We start from the raw sequence: 18582 nt of genomic DNA, 5'->3' as shown, positions 1-18582 counted from the left end.
GTTACAAGAAAGAGTGATAAACTGTAGAAGATGCTGAAACAGCATTAATTAGCACAGGGGCATATTCTACATAAGGAAACTTGAAAAAAAAAATGTTAGAAATCTCCTGGGGTTCTTTTTGTTAGTGTTAGGAGTCCAGAAGTAGTGTTCAATATTTCAAAAAGCCTATTGGAAGGTTAAAAAAGGAAGATAACAAAACATTCACAGGAATAAAGATTCAATTATGCACTGTGTCACTTGTAAGAAAAAAAAAACACTCAATATATGCAGCCAAAATAAGTGGTGTTTTTCAAATTATAGATTACAGTTTCTCACTCTAAAGAGTAATGTTGCAGTCTGGCTTTTAGGGTCTGCACATGAGTCAGGTTTCATCATTAACTCATGCCGCAGAGAGCATTAAGTCCTTTATGGCCTCAAAAGAGAAAAACACAGAATTTTCCAAGGAATAAAAACAAAATAGTGCCGTGGGGGGAAACTCTCCACCTAAGAAGAGCCAGCCAAACACTGCTGACCTGTTTTTCTTTAGAATTCGCCTGCCCATTCGGTGCTGCTCGCTTTTCTTCTGCTGCCACACCCAGCCTCTGGCATACACACTTCCTCTTACGCAGCTGAAGCCCAGACAAAAGCTTCTTTCCTTGGTTTCCTTTAGTAACTTTTTTTTAATAAGTATTTTTCAATAGGGAAACAAAAACACACAAACGGCATAAAATGGGCAGGCTTCCTGAGATGGGTAATGTCAGAGCTCTGCCGGGATCTCCTGGGATCCTTTTCAGAGAACCTCTGTAACCACACTCCCCTCAACTTCTGCAACCTCCACCCTGCTTCTACTAGTTAAAGCTTCAACTCAACCCTTGGCCTTCATCTCTTTGACTTAAAACTTACACTCCTACTGCCTCTCTCAAAACAGACTACCTAGGGATAAATTTTGAAAGGATAGCCCGTGAGGGAGCAAGAAGAATCTAAGACATGTTCCAACTGGGCAGAGAACTGACCATGGCAAGGACCACTTCTAGAAAGGAGTTGTGAATTCTTGCACTTTGTCTTTGGCTTGAAAGGGCTATGAGGTATCTTTGAAGGATCTAAGACATTCTTCTCGAGCATATGGTTAGTAGTGGTGTCTGCACTTTCTATCCTCATATGCTATTCTTGTTATTTCATATTCTCATAGAACAGAGCCTACACAACCCCTTCCTTCCCAGAACAGTAGACCCCAGAAGAAGGAGGGGCGTTTCGGCACACTCAATCAAATCTTCTGCAAAAACAGGAAAGAAGAACAGAGGGCCTATCAGAAGTATCACAGCAGGGACGCACACAGCGGGGAGAACAGCTCGGAAGTTGATGACATCATCACCACCTTTGACAGCACTGTGGATACCAACTGCCAAGAACAGCCTGGTGATCAGGTGGCTATGGTTGACTTTAAAAAGAGGATCTCAGAGAATTCAAAATACCTCTTGCCGGAAAAGAAGCCTCTGGCATATAAGGGGCTTCCACCAATCAGAACGCAGAGTCTCCCACCCATCACCCTGGGCAATAACTTCCTGACGGCCTCCCATGGGGCTATTTCCCATGCTGGCCTGAGCTCTGGTACTCATCACCTGGCCCAGCCATCTCAGAAAAGCCGGAGTGAGCAGGATTTATTGACTAATAGAACTGGCAGCCAGGCATTGCTAGATAACCCCTGGAGAGGTGATTCTAGCCAGGTGTTCTGCAAAGCTTGGACTACGTCTTCTGACAAGCTGCTAGACAGGTTGCTCACCAGCAGATCCAGTCACCAGGAAGTCTCTGTGCCTCCATATCTTCCTCATCTACATAATCCTTCATCAGGTAAAGTCCTGGCTTCCTTCTTCTTCATTCTTGGCAGGCTCTATAAGGAAATATGTCTCATATAGTTCTGAGTAAGGAACTAGAGTGATAGTAGCCTAGGGGGCAGGGCCAGAGCAAATTGGGTGATTAGGGACATGTTTTTCCTTGAATTCACTAGATTCAAGACTTCCAGGCAATTGTAAATAAAAGCATGTTCCCAGCAAATCTTCCCAGCAAATATATGTGGTGACTGGCATATTAGAACAGGAATATTACTATTTCCACTAGCTAGGATTCTTAACCAGGGGTGTTTAGCAAAATTACCTGTGAGAGGTTGATTTGTTTTTTTGCGTGATTGTTTTTAAATGAGGTATTCAATTCTCATTCCAGACCTACTGAACCAAAATCTTAGTGAGGGAAGAGGGAAGATGGTAATGCCTTGCATGTATACATGTAGAAAAGAAATGCATTCACACTTTTATGGTTCAAGGCTCCACACATACCAAAGGGTCACATGGCAATTCTCCCTCTGGCCTCTAACCTCAGTTACTTAGCACCCCTCAGTACCCCCAAAGCTACCAATGTTCTTAATTTTTTGTTTATTCTTCCAGAGATATTTTGTACACATATATATATTTATATACATTAAATATGTATATATCACCCTTCTAAATAAATGTATCACACTAAAGAATTTATACACATACAAGCAAATATATATATATGTATATTTCCTCCTTTCTGAATAAATATACCACGCTAAAAATTTTATTTTTATATTTTTTAAATGATTCTGGTGCACTCTGGAGACTGGGAACCATTGCTCTAAAGCAGAGTCTACAAAACGGCTTCCAAAATTGTTTTATTACCACCATATCTAGTTCTATTTTCAAGTGAATTGATTGCTAATGTTTAAAAATCATTATGTTTTACATAAAAATCTAAAATTCTGGCTTCTCTTGAGAAATTGAAAAATCTGACAAGACTGAACCCAAATTCTCACTTAAGAATAATTGGCTGGATCTGAATAACCCCTCTCCCCTTCGGTACCACTTGGACATTGCTGAACCACAGCTCAACCTAGCCTACACTACTTTCTAGTATGTCTCCATGAAGTGTCAGTTCTTTTTCAATGAGTTTCTGTTGTTGTCTTTCTTATAGTAAGGTTAAGGGGGAAATGATATATTTCTTGAACCCATGTTTCCATCAAAAGTAGGAGAATGAAAGACCAAGAAGGCTATGTGCTGGTTTTCTTTAGAGAAGTGGAGGAGGGCCATATTTCTTTGGAAATGAGGACTATAATTTCCTATTCCTAAATACGCAGCATGAGTCTGGCTTTCCGTGCATCTGCCTGGTGTCTAAAGCCTGTGGAGCAGAGTATGGCTCCTCTCATACATGTTTATATATATTTAAGCACAGGGTAAATATGGTAAGTACATGAAAGCTTTCTCCTGGTATTTGAGAAAAACTCCACTCAAGATTTTGCTTCCTCCACAAAGCACTGAGGCATTAGGCTGGTGGCATGGGTAATGTTTTTGCTTTTGTTCTAGAAAGTCTGCCATCTTTTGACTCTTAGTGGCCTCCAGGGCTTCAACCCAGCCTGCTCTCTGAAGTTGGTCACGTCCTAGCTAATATTTTCTCCTTTGGAAATCTTTCTAAATTTTTGGAAGTCTTGTTCTTTTTCTGTCCCTAAGACAGCCATATTAGTTTTTATTGAGTTCAGCTGCCTGAGACCCAATAAACAGAGACCCAAAGTAACAGTGGCTTAAACAACATAGAGTTTTATTGCTCTCATATGAAAGATGTCTAAAGTAGGTAGTTCCCAGGTGTTCAATGGCTCCTTGATCACCAGAGACCCAGGCTTCTTCCATATGTGTGCTCCACAGCTCATCACATGGCTTCCATCCTTCAGATCATTTCACAGTCCACAATAGCTGATGGAGCAGAAGGAAGTAAAGAGAGGGGATAAAATGGATGTGCCCCCAGCTGAATCAGCTCCCATTAAGTGGTCATCTTCCCTTAAGTCCCACATATCTGCTGTTGTCTCATTAGTCAGATCTTTATTCACATGGTCACACCTATCTGCAAGGGAGACTAGAAATTATAGTCTTTTAGCTGGGCACATGGCTATCCCTCCAAAATTGGATTTTTGTTTCTAAAAGAGAAGTGAGGATAGGTATTAGATAGAGAACTAATAGATTCTGTCATATGTGCCATCTAAAACTTTTAATATTATTTGAAATAAAAAGAAATTCAAAAAACTTGGTTTGAGGATTCGCTTCACTTTTCCAGTGAAGTAACTTGAAAAGTCCGGGGGTGGCAAAATAGCAGAAAATAAGAAGGACAATTTTCCAAGAGAATCTTGAATTACTAGCTGCGCCTATATCGAAGCATTTATTTTTTCAATCAATGTTTTTGAGCGCTAATAATAATTAGGAATATCCTAGGCAACTGAGTCATGATTAAGATAAATTTCCCAAGAATATGCAGCCTATAAATGAGCTTTAAGGGATATGGATTTGCTAAAATATTTGTGTAACTGACTTTAAACTGATTTTCTTCTCATGTTTAGATACAAGATCATAGGGTTTTTTTTTTTTAATGAAAGAACCCTATTCATTAAATGGTTATTAAGTGTCTATCATCCTAGTTTATCAAGAGGCGGTATACTCCAGTGGTTAAGAGAGGAGTTCTAAAGCCACACTGTCTGGGTTCAAATTCTGGCTCTGCAACTTGTTGTTACTTAATTTCTCTAAGCCTTTGTTTCCCCATCTGAAAAAAATGAGAGAAAATACCTAACTCACAGGGTTGTGGGTTGCTGTTAACATTAAATTAGTTGATACATGTAAAATACTTAAGAGCAGTGACTTGAACCTATTACCATATTACACACACATTTCGTATTTTTTAACTATGCACCTGGACCTATGTTAAGCAATATGTCTTAGAGGCTATCTAGACATGACTTTTATTTCAAAGATGATGAAATTTAAGAAAGTGTGCTAGTTAACTGCCTATTGGCTCTCAGATCTAGTCTTCTCCCTCCTGCTCTACTCTGTATCTCAGGGAACTACATTTCCCAGGCTCCCTTGCCAGCTGCTTCCAGATACTTTTGGCCAAGTACTGGGAGGCAATGGTGGAACAGTAAGAGCAAGAGAAAGAGGAAAACCATGTAGTTCTACTCAACGTCCCTCTGATTCCTGTGGAATCTCCAACAGTGGCTCTATCTTCCCCCAATTCCCTCTCCATAGCCCCTCACTCTGTGGTTCTGACAACCACTATTTCCTGGGCCTTGGTAATACCTTCTCTTTGCCTTATCCCTCTTTGCCTTATCCCTGGAGGCAGGTGCATCTTTCTGCTGTGGCCAGTCTCTGGAATGTCCTTCTACCCTGTGCTGTTTGGTGTCTCAACTTTCCCATCACCAGCATAACCATTTTTTGTATGAAATTCTCTCTGTTTCAAAGATCTAGAGAGGTCTCTATTTTCCTGATTGACCCTGATCAATAAAGCAAGACAAGCCATCTCTCTGGGCCACAGTTTCCTTACCCTCCAGATTGAAGGCTGGGACCATTTTGTTTCATTAGGCCTTCTCCAGCTGCAATTAACATGGCTTAGAAAACTTAAACAATTTGCTCAAAGTCTTACAACTAATTAGTGACATATTTAGAATTTGAACCCAGATATCCTAAATAGGTATGTATCACCTCGACAAAGTATTTCTTTAAATCTCAAGTCCAGTTTGTTAATATGCTTACCAATTATTGTCTTAGAAATTATATTGTCCTTCCCCGAACTAAAAAAAAAAAAAAATTTGTGCCTGTACATTTTATTTTTGTGGACATTTCTAACCCAATTTGAAATGTCGTTTTTAGAACTACTGAGGCTCCTGGACTACAGTTGGGAGGGTTCACTTAAGTGGTTTAAGTTGTTAGTCTAAGCGGGTTGAAACTCAGTGGATTTATACACTGAGCTCCCATATTTGATGTGAAAGCCTAGTGTGGTAAGGCAATTCGATACTATAAATCATACCACTGCTCCACTGGCTTGAACTTGGATATAACTTCGGATTTTCTCCTTTTCCGCCCTGGGTTTAGTAGAAATAATATGGGCTAGCAGTTGCTGCTGTTCGAATTCCTGGAAGCCAATATCCTATGCTTGCATCAGCAACCCTGAACATTTAGCTGTAATGATTATTGCTTAACATTTATTGAGACCTGTCAGTGGGCTAGATGGAGAGAGTTGGGGGAGGAGGCACTTATCCTAATGAGGGAATTTAGAGCACATCGGCTTAATTCATTGCGAGCAGCTTTTAGAGAAAATGGAACAGAAATCTCTATGGTGTTTGCTACTAGCCTGGTTATTTACAAGCCATCACAAGGAAAGTAAGGACGTGCTCCTTTCCTTTCTCCCTCAAGAGAGAACTTCCTCCTCCAGAATTTTCTAGACTACCCCAGCAACAATGCACTCTCCTCCCTGTTGTATGTCTGATCCTGTGACCCCTCTCTTTAAACCCACCAGAGAATTTACATGTCTCCAGGACAGAGGCAGATTCCTTAGCTAGCATATATAATCCTCCCAGCATAGTGTGGCCTCTTCATCTCTCATTCTCAGCTTCAGCACCTCTCATCTCTAATCCTCTTTCCATATCCCTTTGAGCAGTTCCTTGAATATCTCTCAGTTCCTTAACAACCCCCCATAGTTTTTCACTCTAGGATATCTTTGCCCATGTTATTTTTACCTTCTACTGGCTGTGTGCTTGACAGACTGCTATAATCTTTTAAGAACCAGCTCAAAACTCACCTTCTATGTGGAAGTCACCCTGACCTCAGTAGGAATTGTGATCCTTGCTTATTATTCATCATAAAACTTCACCTCGTTGAGCCTCCTCTGGGGCAGTGAACTTCATACTTCCCCTTCAACAACAAAACGGGGGAGGAGTTTTTATCTACATTCTAGAGATGAAGACCTTGAGGCATGGAGAAGTTAGCCACCTGACTAAGGTCACAGAGCTAGCACTAGCTGGAAAGTGGCGGAGCTGACATTCAAGTGAGGTCTATGGGATTCAAGACACCTCGACCTCCCTGGACCCTCCTTTCCTCTGTGATGCCCTCATAGGACTCACAGGCTTTAAAAATACAAGTTTACGTGTCTTTCTTCAAACATACACGGTAAGCCCCTCCTGGGCACCTTGTCTTCTCTTTGTACTCTAGACTCGGGAATACAGTGAGCATGCAATAGATGAGTGCTGAATTGATTTGCTTGTTTTAATTATTATTAATCCTTCATTCACTTCTGGTTCCTTCATTTAACTGTGGAAACATTGCCTGCCTTTTTATTCTAGGACAGTGTTCCTCGATCCTGTGCCCACAGGCTGAACACTCCCCGAAGGTGCCTGTAGCACAGATAAGAGAGCTTTAGGCTGTGCACAGGTCCATCCTGTACTTCAAAATGGAGCCAAATGCCAGTGTACAACAAAGTTTAACTCTGTTTCCACCTCCCAAATCACTGCCACAGCCCTCTCTGTCCACTTATCTCATCCTATCAATACTGATTCGGCTCCTAGAAAGGAAGGATAACATGAATTTTAGGGTCAGAGAGACCTAAGGTGGAGCCCAGGCTCTATCACTTCCTTTAAGTGACCTTGAGCACTTCTGAGAATTCCTCCCAGCTATGGTGTCCTGATTTGTAAAATAAGGATGATAATAATATCTATCTCACAAGGGAAGGTGACTGTTAGGATTACATGAGATTATGCTTATAGCATTTAGCCCAGTCCCTAACAATAGTAAGTGCTTAATAAACATTATCTATAATTATCATTATCTTGTTACTTGGTTTTACAAATTTCTGCTCAAATGTTCATGGATAAATAATGTATGAGCTGATACAGGTTTTACTGTAATTCTAGTCAGGAAGGTTTTCTTTTTAAATAATGACTTATAAAGTTATTTGACCTTAAGAGTCCAAAGGAATAAAAATATAATGAGAGACTGGAAATTTTGTTCCATCTTCATCAAATGACACTGTTCAGGTGGCTGCCGTATATATACATCTATATTTGGACTCACCTCAAACATGAATGGTAGATTATGGCCAATGTTCTTTTCCCCACCCTCATTGTAAGGACCACTTTGCCTGAACAGAAGACTCAAACCTTGTGAGCATTGCTGATGTGACTCTGGTTCCTAGTAGGAAAAAAGATCAAATGATCATGTTAAACACTCCCGCTGTCCAGGAGATCATGTTAAACACTTCATAGACTAAAATTGTAGTAATTGCTAATGCTGATTGAGTGTTAACCCTGTAAGCTAAATACTTTACATTCGTTACCCTATTTAATCTTTATGTCAACTAAAAAAGACAGATACTATTTTCACCATTTTATATGAGGAAACTGAGGTTTAAATTGGACAAGCTGGGAATTGAGCCTGATTTTGTCTGATCTCAGAGCCCCAATTCCTATTCATTACACCACTTGGTCAACCTTTTTAATGGACTTAAATAACTTGTGTATTCCTTTCTATTTTCAGATGTTTGGAACATCTATCTCTTGTAATTAGTAGTGTGTTGATACATGTTAACAACTGGCCCTCCTGGAGAAAAAAAAAAATCAGTGTTTGCTGGTTTCTATGGTATAAATACTTTCACCATGGCCAATGTCAAGCTACCAGTGAGATGTCAACCAGCTCACAAAATTCCTGAAAATTTAATCGTTGGCTCCCAAGAACTGTTACGCATGGCTCCAGCACAGCACTGCTTATAGTCTAAATTACATAATAATGATCTCCTAAGGACTTTCACCTAGTTTCCACCTTCTAGGTCAGTGATTCTCAGACCTAGCTGCACACTGGAATCACTTGAGAGCTGATAAACATCAAATGCGTATCCCTGCCCCAGAGATTCTCATTTAATTGATCTGGGGTTTGGCTAAGGCAGCAGTATATTTTTTTAACTCCTCAGATAATTCCTATGCACAGCCAGGATTGAGAAACACTGCTCTAGAAGAATATATTGTACTCATCACCCACTCATTTATTACAGACTGGATGAATATGTGATGTTATATCCTATTTTATTTTTCAAACTTTCAAGTTTTATAGAGTAGGTGGCCAATTGTGCTTGTTTATAAAATTTTAAACTAGTCCATTCAAGAAATGATTTTTGATACTTTTTCCTTTCATTTAAACAGTGACTGGCATATAATAGAAATTCAATAAAGTATAACTATTATTATTTTGTTGTTGTTAGTATCTTAAATTTAGCAATCTCTAACAACTTTTATGATTTTCTTATCCGTTAGATTTTATAATCTGTACTTGGCTGAGTCTTAAATGATTGATGCAAGTATGTTTTTCCACAGGACAAAATTTTCAGCATCTCTCCCCAAATAGACCCAAAATCAGGGATCTTCCTTTTACCAGGAACAACCTAGCTCCCCTACCAGACCAAAAATGTAAGTATTATGAATCTTCCTCAGCTTCCTTTGCAAGTGTTAACATGTCCAGACACAACTAAATGTTATTTCAGTTTACTTTCATTTTCCAAGTGAAAATTAGGTACCAAAACTTCTAAGTTATAGGAAAATGGAATAGAGACAGTCTTTAAAGATACATTCAACTTGTTAATGCTTGTTTAAAACAACAACACCCCTTCCCTTAAGGAATTTTTATGTTTAGACTATAAAAACTATAACAGAGCTTATTTTGCTATGTATTATTTGATGTGTTTAAGAAGGTACTTTAAAAATTCTCTTAAGACTGGTCTCTCTACATTGGTTTCCTTACTATGATAGACACATAGAAATGTCTGTCACCTTTTAATTCACGGGCTATGCATTCCTAAGCAGAATGGAATAATCAAGTAGATGCTGTTCAACAGTATTATTTTTGGCATTATTGATTTCTTTGTTAATATTTTATAGAAAAATTTCTCACAATGTAAAACATATTCTATCCAGCCAGTGATCTTAAGTTTTGAGTGTTTCAAAGTATTACCTGGGGCGCTTGTTGTGAAGTAGATTCCAGGCCCCACACCCAGAAATTCTGAGTTTGTATATCCTCATTTCTGTACTCTGAGGCAGGTTCCATTACTATTCCCATTGTGCAGATAAGAAAACTGACTTCAGAGAAGTTACATGACCTGCTCAACATTGCTTAGTAAATAACAGAGCCAGGAACAAAACTACAGATTATTGAGCCCACTGCCTCACGAAACAAGCCATACTTCCTGGATTCTAATGCACTTCCTTTTCTTCCTATCCTAGACCATCCGCCTGGCTATAACATGCACAGGCATACATGCACGTACGCTCACACACACATACATACTCTCCGCATCTTCCTAATTGCAGAGGTTAAATGATTTAGGAGTTGCCCTCACTGTTTTCCTTAACTTTTCTGTACTTCAGTTTCCTCACTTAACCTATAGCAGCCTTGCCAACCTGATTCTATTATAGGATTAAATGAGTTAAGGTATGTAAAACACCTGACAACTGTTTGCACAGAGTAAATGCCCAATATGTCTTTTCTGATAAAAACAATGGGAGAGGTGTAGGGGGGTCTTAATACAATCCTATCTTTTTGCAGTTAAGGAAAGGAAGAGGTGGAGAGCTATGTCCTAGTTATACAAAGAGTTGGTAGCAGAAACGATGGTCTCTTCCTTAGCATATCAGTTCCTCTGTCCTTACTGATTTATGTAAAATGAGAGTTTGGGATGGTATGAATTCAATCATTGAATGAAATTCAAGCCTGATCTTGTCTTTTAGCAGAAACCTTGTCTAAGATGTCTAAACAAAGACATCTAATTAAGAAAAGAGTTGTTCAGCCTTAAATCCTGGTGGGACTTGAAGAAGCCTAACAGAAGAAATTTTCTTTGGTAGAGCCCAGGAGCTTTGCTTTTTACAATTAAATTTAAGTAGAAAAGGGAAAATAAACATCTTTGATCAACTTTAGCTCTATGAAAAAGAAATGGAAAGGTACACAGTGCTCTTCCTAAAAGAAAAGCGAGAACCTTTTGAGGTTTGCATAAAAGCACAGCAACAAATGTCTTGGGGTTTGTTTAGAGCCTTGTGCTGACTTGGCCATCTGAACAGTTACTCCACCCAAGGAACAGAAAGCTCTGCCAGGCACGCACAGCTTGATCATGCTTTGATCAAACTTGGCCCTGACTGGTATTTGTGCATATTTGACATCCCTGACTACATATGGTAAGTCTGAATACATATATATGAATGTGGATATGAATATATATATATATATATATATACACACACACACACACAGCTTTCGCCTGCAGTCTAGCTCTCACCAAGACAAGCTTCTTAGAAATGCCTTCACTCCTAAAGAAATAACACAATTTTCCTACCACCATTCCTCATGAGACTGAGAAAAGCAAATCTTAAAAGTCTCTCATTCTTTCACCCAGTTCTATCTGGAGAACCTCTACGAACAAACCGAGTGCTTCCTGCTATTCCAAGCCAACGGGGACACAACATACCTGCTGAAGAGAGTGAAAACTCTGCGAATCCTACCAATGATAAAAATTAACTGTGGGTCATTGACTAAAAATATAGATTATATATATTTATATATATATAATCAGCTGTCAAAGGACGAAATTACTCTAGTTTGTAAGAACAGAGACTAATTTAGTAAATTTCATTCTATAAGCCATTCACAGTTTTATAACTCAAAATTCTATATTCCAAATAAAGACATTTCCCAAATAAGCACTTAGAATCTTTGATTGTGCATATGTTGTAATTCTGTGAGTTTCTGTGACCTCTACATGCCAAAAAAGAAGTCAAAATTTGTTATCAACAGGGAAACTTAGCTATGTTTGGTTTGCTTTGTGGCATGTGAGATGATTATTTTTTCTGAATGATTTTGTTTTTTTAAAAAAAGTATGCTTTGGTAAATAAAAACAAAAAACACATTCCAAACTTTTCTTCACATTTATTATAATTTTACTTACCTTGGACTGATGAAACTTAATTAAAATTAAAGTAGTAAATTTTTTAGTCACAGTGTATGGCTTTTAAATGTACAGTCTTCTACATAGTATTTTCTAACATTATTAGTTCCTGGCTATAGCCCAAATTGCTGGACAGTGTTTCTGTATCTTCCTTGTTATCTGATTATTTCCACATATTGTCATTTTCAGATATGATTGATTGTTCCAATAGTGAGAAGATCATGTAAGTTGGAAAGGTCTACATCCTGGCCCAACAGAATGGAAAAGGCATTTCTCACACATTCCTCAAATTCCTATGTATTTAATCATTCTTTTTTCTGTTTCAAAATAATGGTCTCTGCCCACTCGAGACATTCCCAGACTTATGACTTAGCAAAGTTTGAAAGACTACTACTAACTGCAGATCTCCTTACAAAGATGTTCGTGTGCTGTTTCGATTGATTTCACATTCAAGGCTCAGCCATAAAAGAGCATAGTCACTCCATGTTATTTTTTAGCCTGAATGTCATTCTGTAAATATCTCAAATATAATATTTACCATTTTATATTAATATTGTTTGTGCAAAGAGGTTACACTGTGCCATTTACTCAGTAGAAGCTCCTCTAAGGCCAAATCACAGTCTTTGGCTTTATACTTCTAGAAATTTGTACAGTGCTTAGCATATAGTAGGCAGTCAATCATTTAATATTTTTTCAGAAAAGAAGGAAGAGAAGAAAGTAGGGAGGTAGAAAGTTAGCAAGGCAGAGAGATGTAGGAAGTGATAATAAAAGAGGTACTAGTGTACAATCTCCTTTGGACAATGATAGTTGTCTGAATCAGGGATTATGAAAGAGAGAGCCTATGGCTCAGCTTCCCAAGATAGACAGTAGCTAGTGGGATGGCAAACCCTGGTGCTAATGAAAGAACTCTCAGGATAGATTCTGAAGGGTTTTCTATTCTGTTTTGTTTTGTTTGTGGGCTGCTTTTATCTTTGCAGAATTATTCTTTGTAAGTATCAGTTAGGCTGTTCAGTAAGTATCAGTTAGGCTATGGAATCCATGTCCACCCATGAGTAGGTTGCTCTACACTGCCTGGATTAGTCAGGATAGGCTCACCTCTGCTTCGATAATAAAAAAACCCTAATATCTCATTAGCTAACACGTTTTTTTTTTCCTCATTCACAACACATATCTCACACCAGGTGGCAGAGTTGGCTGATGTAGTTTCTACTTCAACATGCACTTCCTTGGTGATCAAAACACAGGAAATGGGAGGTGAGTCTCATCGCTCCCTCTCACATTTCATTTGCCAGATCAAGTAATATAGTCACACCTAACTTCAAAGGGGGTAGAGAAATGCAATCCTTCTATGTGTCAGGAAGGAGCATTGGACTATACATGTCTTATCAAAAAGATTACCACACTAACCAAAGTTCAGGCTTTAAGTGATTATTTAAGTATACTGGCATGCCCGCTACCAAGTGAATAGCAAAGAGGTCAACGTAGTTGAAAGAAAGAAAAGAAAAGAAAGAAAGAAAGAGAGAGAGAGAGAGAGAGAGAGAGAGAGAGAGAGAGAGAGAGAGAAAGAAAGAAAGAAAGAAAGAAAGAAAGAAAGAAAGAAAGAAAGAAAGAAAGAAAAGAAGGAAAGAAAGAAAGAAAGAAAGAAAGAAAGAAAGAAAGAAAGAAAGAAAGAAAGAAGAGTTATGTTGAAAGAAGAAAGAAAGAAAGGAAAAGAAAGAGAGAGAAAGAAAGAAAGAGAAAAGAGAGAAAGGGAGAAAGAGAGAAAAGAGAGAAAGGAAGGAAGGAAGGAAGGAAGGGAAGGAAGGAAGGAAGGAATGGAAGGAAGGGGAAGGAAGGAAGGAAGGAAGGAAGGAAGGAAGGAAGGAAAGAGAGAGAGAGAGAGAGAGAGAAAGAAAGAAAGAAAGAAAGAAAGAAAGAAAGAAAGAAAGAAAGAAAAGAAAGAAAGAAAGAAAAGAAAAGAAAGAAAGAAAGAAAGAAAGAAAGAAAGAAAGAAAGAAAGAAAGAACGCACTCAGGCTGGGAGGGAGGGAGGGAGGGAAGGAAGGAAAGATCTGTATATAGCTATAAAACAAGGCACCATCCTGAACACTTGAACATATGTATATATATATACACACACATAGAATCTAATGTTGGGCCTTTCTACTCAAGTTGATTTAAGAATCTTTTGTTAGCTGTGAAGAAGTACTATGCTGCCCACTATCACCTCTTTAAATAGAGCAACTGTCCTTTGGCCAATGGGTAAAATTACTTGTTTGAGGTAGATTCTTTCTCAGCCAATATTTCACTGACCAAATCAGATTTTTTTTTTTTTTTAGATATTTACCAATTAGTGCCCAAATTTAAAATTTTTTTCTTCTAAAATGATTTTTTTCTTGTTTTACCACTTATATTTCCTTTCATTGCTAAGGAAAGTTTATTTATGCTCATAAAAATTATAACTTTGCATATATTATTTCATTTGGATCATTACATCAACCTATATGCCCTAAGTATATATAAGGAATCCAAGGCAAAGAGAGAAGTTAAGTAATGTGGCCAAAGTCACACAGCTAAAAAATGGCAGAGCAAGAGTTAGCAATAAAGTCTCTCTAGTCCCATGGTCCAGTGGTCCCCAACCTTTGTGGCACCGGGGACCAGTGCTCCTATGAGAATGTAATGCCTGATAATCTGAGGTGGAGCTGAGGTGGTGATGCTAGTACTGGAGAGCAGCTGAAAATACAGATGAAGCTTCACTGGCTCACTGCTCACCTCCTGTTGTGAGGCCTTTTTCCTAACAGGCCACAGACCTATACCAGTCTGTGGACTAGAGGTTGGAGACCCCTGTTATAGTCCACATACATAATCCCTAATCGTCATTTTCCTTTTCCAGAAATTTCATAGATGTGGTATATCTTTAGCAAAGCCTCTTTTCTCACTTTATTTATTTAGTCTATGTACAGACAAAGTAGAGCTACTGTTAATATTTGTGGAAAGAGCCCACCAATCCAGTAATCTGTGCTAAATCAGTTAAGAGTTGCTTGAAATTAGCCCCCTTCCCCCATTGTTCTTAGGTCCCTTCAGTAGTCACCTGGTTTAACACGGGTGTTATTTCTACCAGTAAACACTCAGCTCCAATGCTCTTGTCTTCCTTGAAGTAAGCCAATATAAATGGATTTCTGTGACTCCAGCTTATTATCCCTTCCAATTCTATTAGAGCACAGATCAATACATAATATGATTTTAGAAAACCCTACCAAGTAGCTGATTAGAAATATAGTACCTCCCAGAATGACAAACATGACCATTGGTTTTGCTTTTGCCCCTACTCATTGAAACGCACTGATGCAAATCTCTAAGCAAGGTGCATCCTGGCATTTTAAAGGTGGTTTTGAAAACAACCTTCTGAAATCCACTATAGGCTTAAATTAGGTAATCAAGATTAAACATGTTTGACCTTAGCATGAAATGTAACACTCAAGCCCAAAACTAAATTAATCAAGGAACATGATAGTGGCTCTCACATATAGTAACTAGACCCTCTGATTGCTTTTTTTTTGGCGGAGGAGTGGGGAAGACATTTTAAAATCCGGAAATTTTTTCAGAACACATATTTCCTAGACATTGACATAGAAATGTTAATACTGGTTGATGAAGACTCTCAACAAACTATAGACTCTATCAAAACTGTTTTTTAAAGCAAATGTTTTCCCATTCTGACTTCTGTTTTAACCCAATCTTTGTCTTTTGGGCCGAATGAGTTCCAAAATCCTCAGAAGCCAAATCTGAGAAGTCAATGAATAAATTGTATGAAAAGCTAAAGAGTTTCTAGTCATCGTGTTATATTAGCACAGTTGTCACAAGAAAGACAAAAGTAGTTTTCACACTAATATGTGAAAAACAGGAAAGAACTTGTTAATTATTAAATCCCTAGTAAAAATTTTATTAGTGATGAATGGTAAATTACCTTGCATTTGCTAAATGGTCCACAGACTAGAAAAACTGAGAGCAGAAAAATGACTGCCAGTTCCATTAGGAAGATAAGGTAGACTCTAATTTGTTGACTTTCATAATAAGAAACTGACATTTTGGAGATTTGGAGATGTGGATCAGCTGTAAAATGAGAAGGTGAGATGGAGTGTGGAAGAAACTGTAGTTGGTCCCACATGGGCAGTGAATCCAAGAACTGAGCCCAGATACAGTTGAACACCAACAATATCTTTGGTGCACTGAAGGCGAAACTCCACTAGCACCATGGAGTGAGTGACATTAAGGAATGAATGAAGGAAATTATCTCCACCTTTTATACTCAAGTGACATATAAAAGTACTCCCAAAAAAGCTTCTAAAGAGAAACCAATTATATTTACTGGCTATTTAGAAACTGATAGTAAAAAAAAAAATAGGTTATGAGGAAGCAAGACCACATCTTAGAGCCCAAAGAATTGTTCTTCAATGAACAAACCAAGGCCTGGCCTCATTCTCAAAAGATGAACACCATTTCCCTTGACTAACACTTAACACTGTTCACAGATGTCCTAGGAGATACCAACTATAACCTCTTCACCTCACCAGGGCTCAAGAGTTCTATTTAATTGAATCTTATGCATCAATGAAACAGAGAGCTATAAGTATTATGCTCCTTCATCAAGTTCAAAAATGGGCTTAAAAATGGATTTCAGGTACATCGTTATTGAGCCAAATACTAACTGTATTTAAAAGTATAACTTACTCAAACTGCTGAGCAAGAGGAGAAGAGTAAAGTTTCTGAAAGTATGTAAGAGAATAACAATAAACAGAAAGTGAAGCCAATCGGCATTATGATATATACCTAGAAGGAGTTTTCTCAGACCTATATGACAAAGTCAAGCAAGCCTTAAAATTTGAGAAAATCTAAAAACCAAGGCTATGTTCTCATGTGTCTAAGTAGCTCACTCTAAGATAACTATCCCAGTGTTCTTTGAACAAGTGACTTCAGTGGGGCAGGGGAGTGAGTACAAATACAAAAGAAAAATGAATTGAAAAGAGCTAAGGAATCTCCCCTCTCCCGAACCTTCGGTTCCTGAGATCTAGTACATTAGATCTCCTAGTAGTGAGTTTAGCAAGCATGTCTCTTTTACAGCACCACCTCCTCTTTGCCACATTCTATCAGCACAGGACAAAGAGTTAAACTTCCATAAGCCCTTTGCGTTATTCTAGTAAAAGCTTATAAAGTAAATAAGATTTTTCTTCCATAGATGTGCTGGAGCCACCTCTTACCAGCTCACAAGAATTGACTGTTAAATATAATACTCAGAATTTTGTGAACTGGTTGTTCAACCATTTGTAACTTAAAAATGGCCATGGGGTGAATATTTACACCATGGAAATTGGCAAACACTGCAAATCAAGGCTTTCTCTTATTTGAGATCTGGTTTACCAGCATAATGTTGGATGGGACTTTTTTTTGGAAATCATGCAATATAATTTAAATAATATTTTTAAAGCTATCCCTTTGACAACACCAATGCTGGAGAACAGGACTCATGCCTGTCTCAAAAGTAATCATGACATGCCTAGATTTTACTGTATTAAATTATATTTCATGGAATATAATTTAATCCAAGGGCAATCAAACCCATATAACATATGCATGCATGAGTCACCACTGTACCCAGAATGGGATTTCCCCTCAAAGCTTATCATGAGCCAAATCATACTTTAATGAATATTAATGGGTAAACATTTTTTTCTCCCCATAACCTTGGGAACCTATTAGTAGCTCACAACTCAATTTAGTCACTTTTTCTGTTTAAGGTAGATAGCCTGGTCTTAATGTAAGCAGCACTCTCTGTGACTTCATGTCTAATCTTGTTACTGCCCCCGCACCCTATAACACTCAGAAAATGTACGTGTTCCCCCTTAACTGCCCTGAGAGCTAAGAAATAAACACTAACCCATGGTAAAGGGTAAAAGTCACAAAATGAATGTGCCAGTTCCTTTCCTTAGGCCATTTTTCCCAGAATCAAGGAGATAAACAAGGGTTCTACTTATATTTACAAGCCACATTCTATTTATAGTAGATCTACTAGGTAAAGTATGGATTTTGTGTGTGTGCAGGAATAGATATATATGGGTTCGAATTACTCAGTTAGTTGCATAAGCAATCACTATTTGTTGCTAAGAACAGTTAGTTTAAACCATGTGACCCAAGAACTCAGACATAACTCATATAGACAGGAAGGACTCTTAGGTATTCAGTTCTAATGTCAAGATCTGGCACTTGCTCTCTGTCCTTGCCTTAGTTTGTTCTGGATCAGCAGCAGACAATAGAAATGCATTTATGCATTCATTTACAATTTCAACATTTATTGATTGCTTGCACTGTTGTACATGCTGTAGGAAAAAGAACATATATAGTATAAAGGAAATTTATATGAGGTTAAATGATAAGGATTTTCCTATATTTATTAGAGAAAAGTCATTATTTAAACTATGTACCCTTTGTTTTGGCTCTTTATTTTTTTGTGATTTGAAGCCAAAAAGTTATTTCTTAATAAAACCAAATATTAAATCTCAAAATTGTTTCCTTTATTCTTCCATTCTAAGTTACAGAGTCTCAGAGCCTAAAAATAAAAATAAATTTAAAAGACTTTAGACAGAATATTAATATTGTACCTTTTCAAGATCCTGAAGCACAAAGCTAGTCTTTTTGTAGTTGACGAAAGGTCAGAGTATAAGGAAATCTGGACTGGTTAAATAGAGCGGTAACTTTACCAGTTAGGCAAAAAAAAAAGAGAGAGAGAGGAAAAGAAGGAAGGAAGGAAAGAAGGAAGGAAGGAAGGAAG

General features: G+C 38.0%; 1 protein-coding gene and 1 long non-coding RNA gene across 3 annotated transcripts in view; one reads left to right on the top strand and one right to left on the bottom strand.

Annotated features, from left to right (window-relative positions):
- ANKRD55 (ankyrin repeat domain 55) overlaps positions 1 to 11779 on the top strand; it is a 78101-nt gene extending 66322 nt beyond the window's left edge. The window contains 3 exon segments of the mRNA XM_039869963.1: positions 1169 to 1827; positions 9167 to 9259; positions 11230 to 11779. Coding sequence (XP_039725897.1) covers positions 1169 to 1827; positions 9167 to 9259; positions 11230 to 11351 — 874 coding nt within the window. The 3' untranslated portion in view covers positions 11352 to 11779.
- The window catches only part of LOC120608189 (uncharacterized), a 15514-nt gene continuing 503 nt past the window's right edge, over positions 3572 to 18582 (bottom strand). The window contains exons 2-5 of one of the 2 annotated variants that reach the window (XR_005654322.1): positions 18413 to 18442; positions 7875 to 7991; positions 6607 to 6719; positions 3572 to 3740 (exon numbers count right to left, since the gene is read on the bottom strand). This is a non-coding gene — a long non-coding RNA (uncharacterized LOC120608189). Of the gene's footprint in view, positions 3741 to 6606; positions 6720 to 7874; positions 7992 to 18412; positions 18485 to 18582 lie in introns of those variants that run through there. The other variant, XR_005654321.1, reaches the window with a different exon arrangement.

The sequence above is a fragment of the Pteropus medius genome, unplaced genomic scaffold (assembly GCF_902729225.1).
Source record: "Pteropus medius unplaced genomic scaffold, Ma_sr-lr_union100, whole genome shotgun sequence".
Lineage (NCBI taxonomy): Eukaryota > Metazoa > Chordata > Mammalia > Chiroptera > Pteropodidae > Pteropus > Pteropus medius.
Note: the sequence above shows the minus strand (reverse complement) of the source record. Positions and strands in the feature narration are given on the sequence as shown.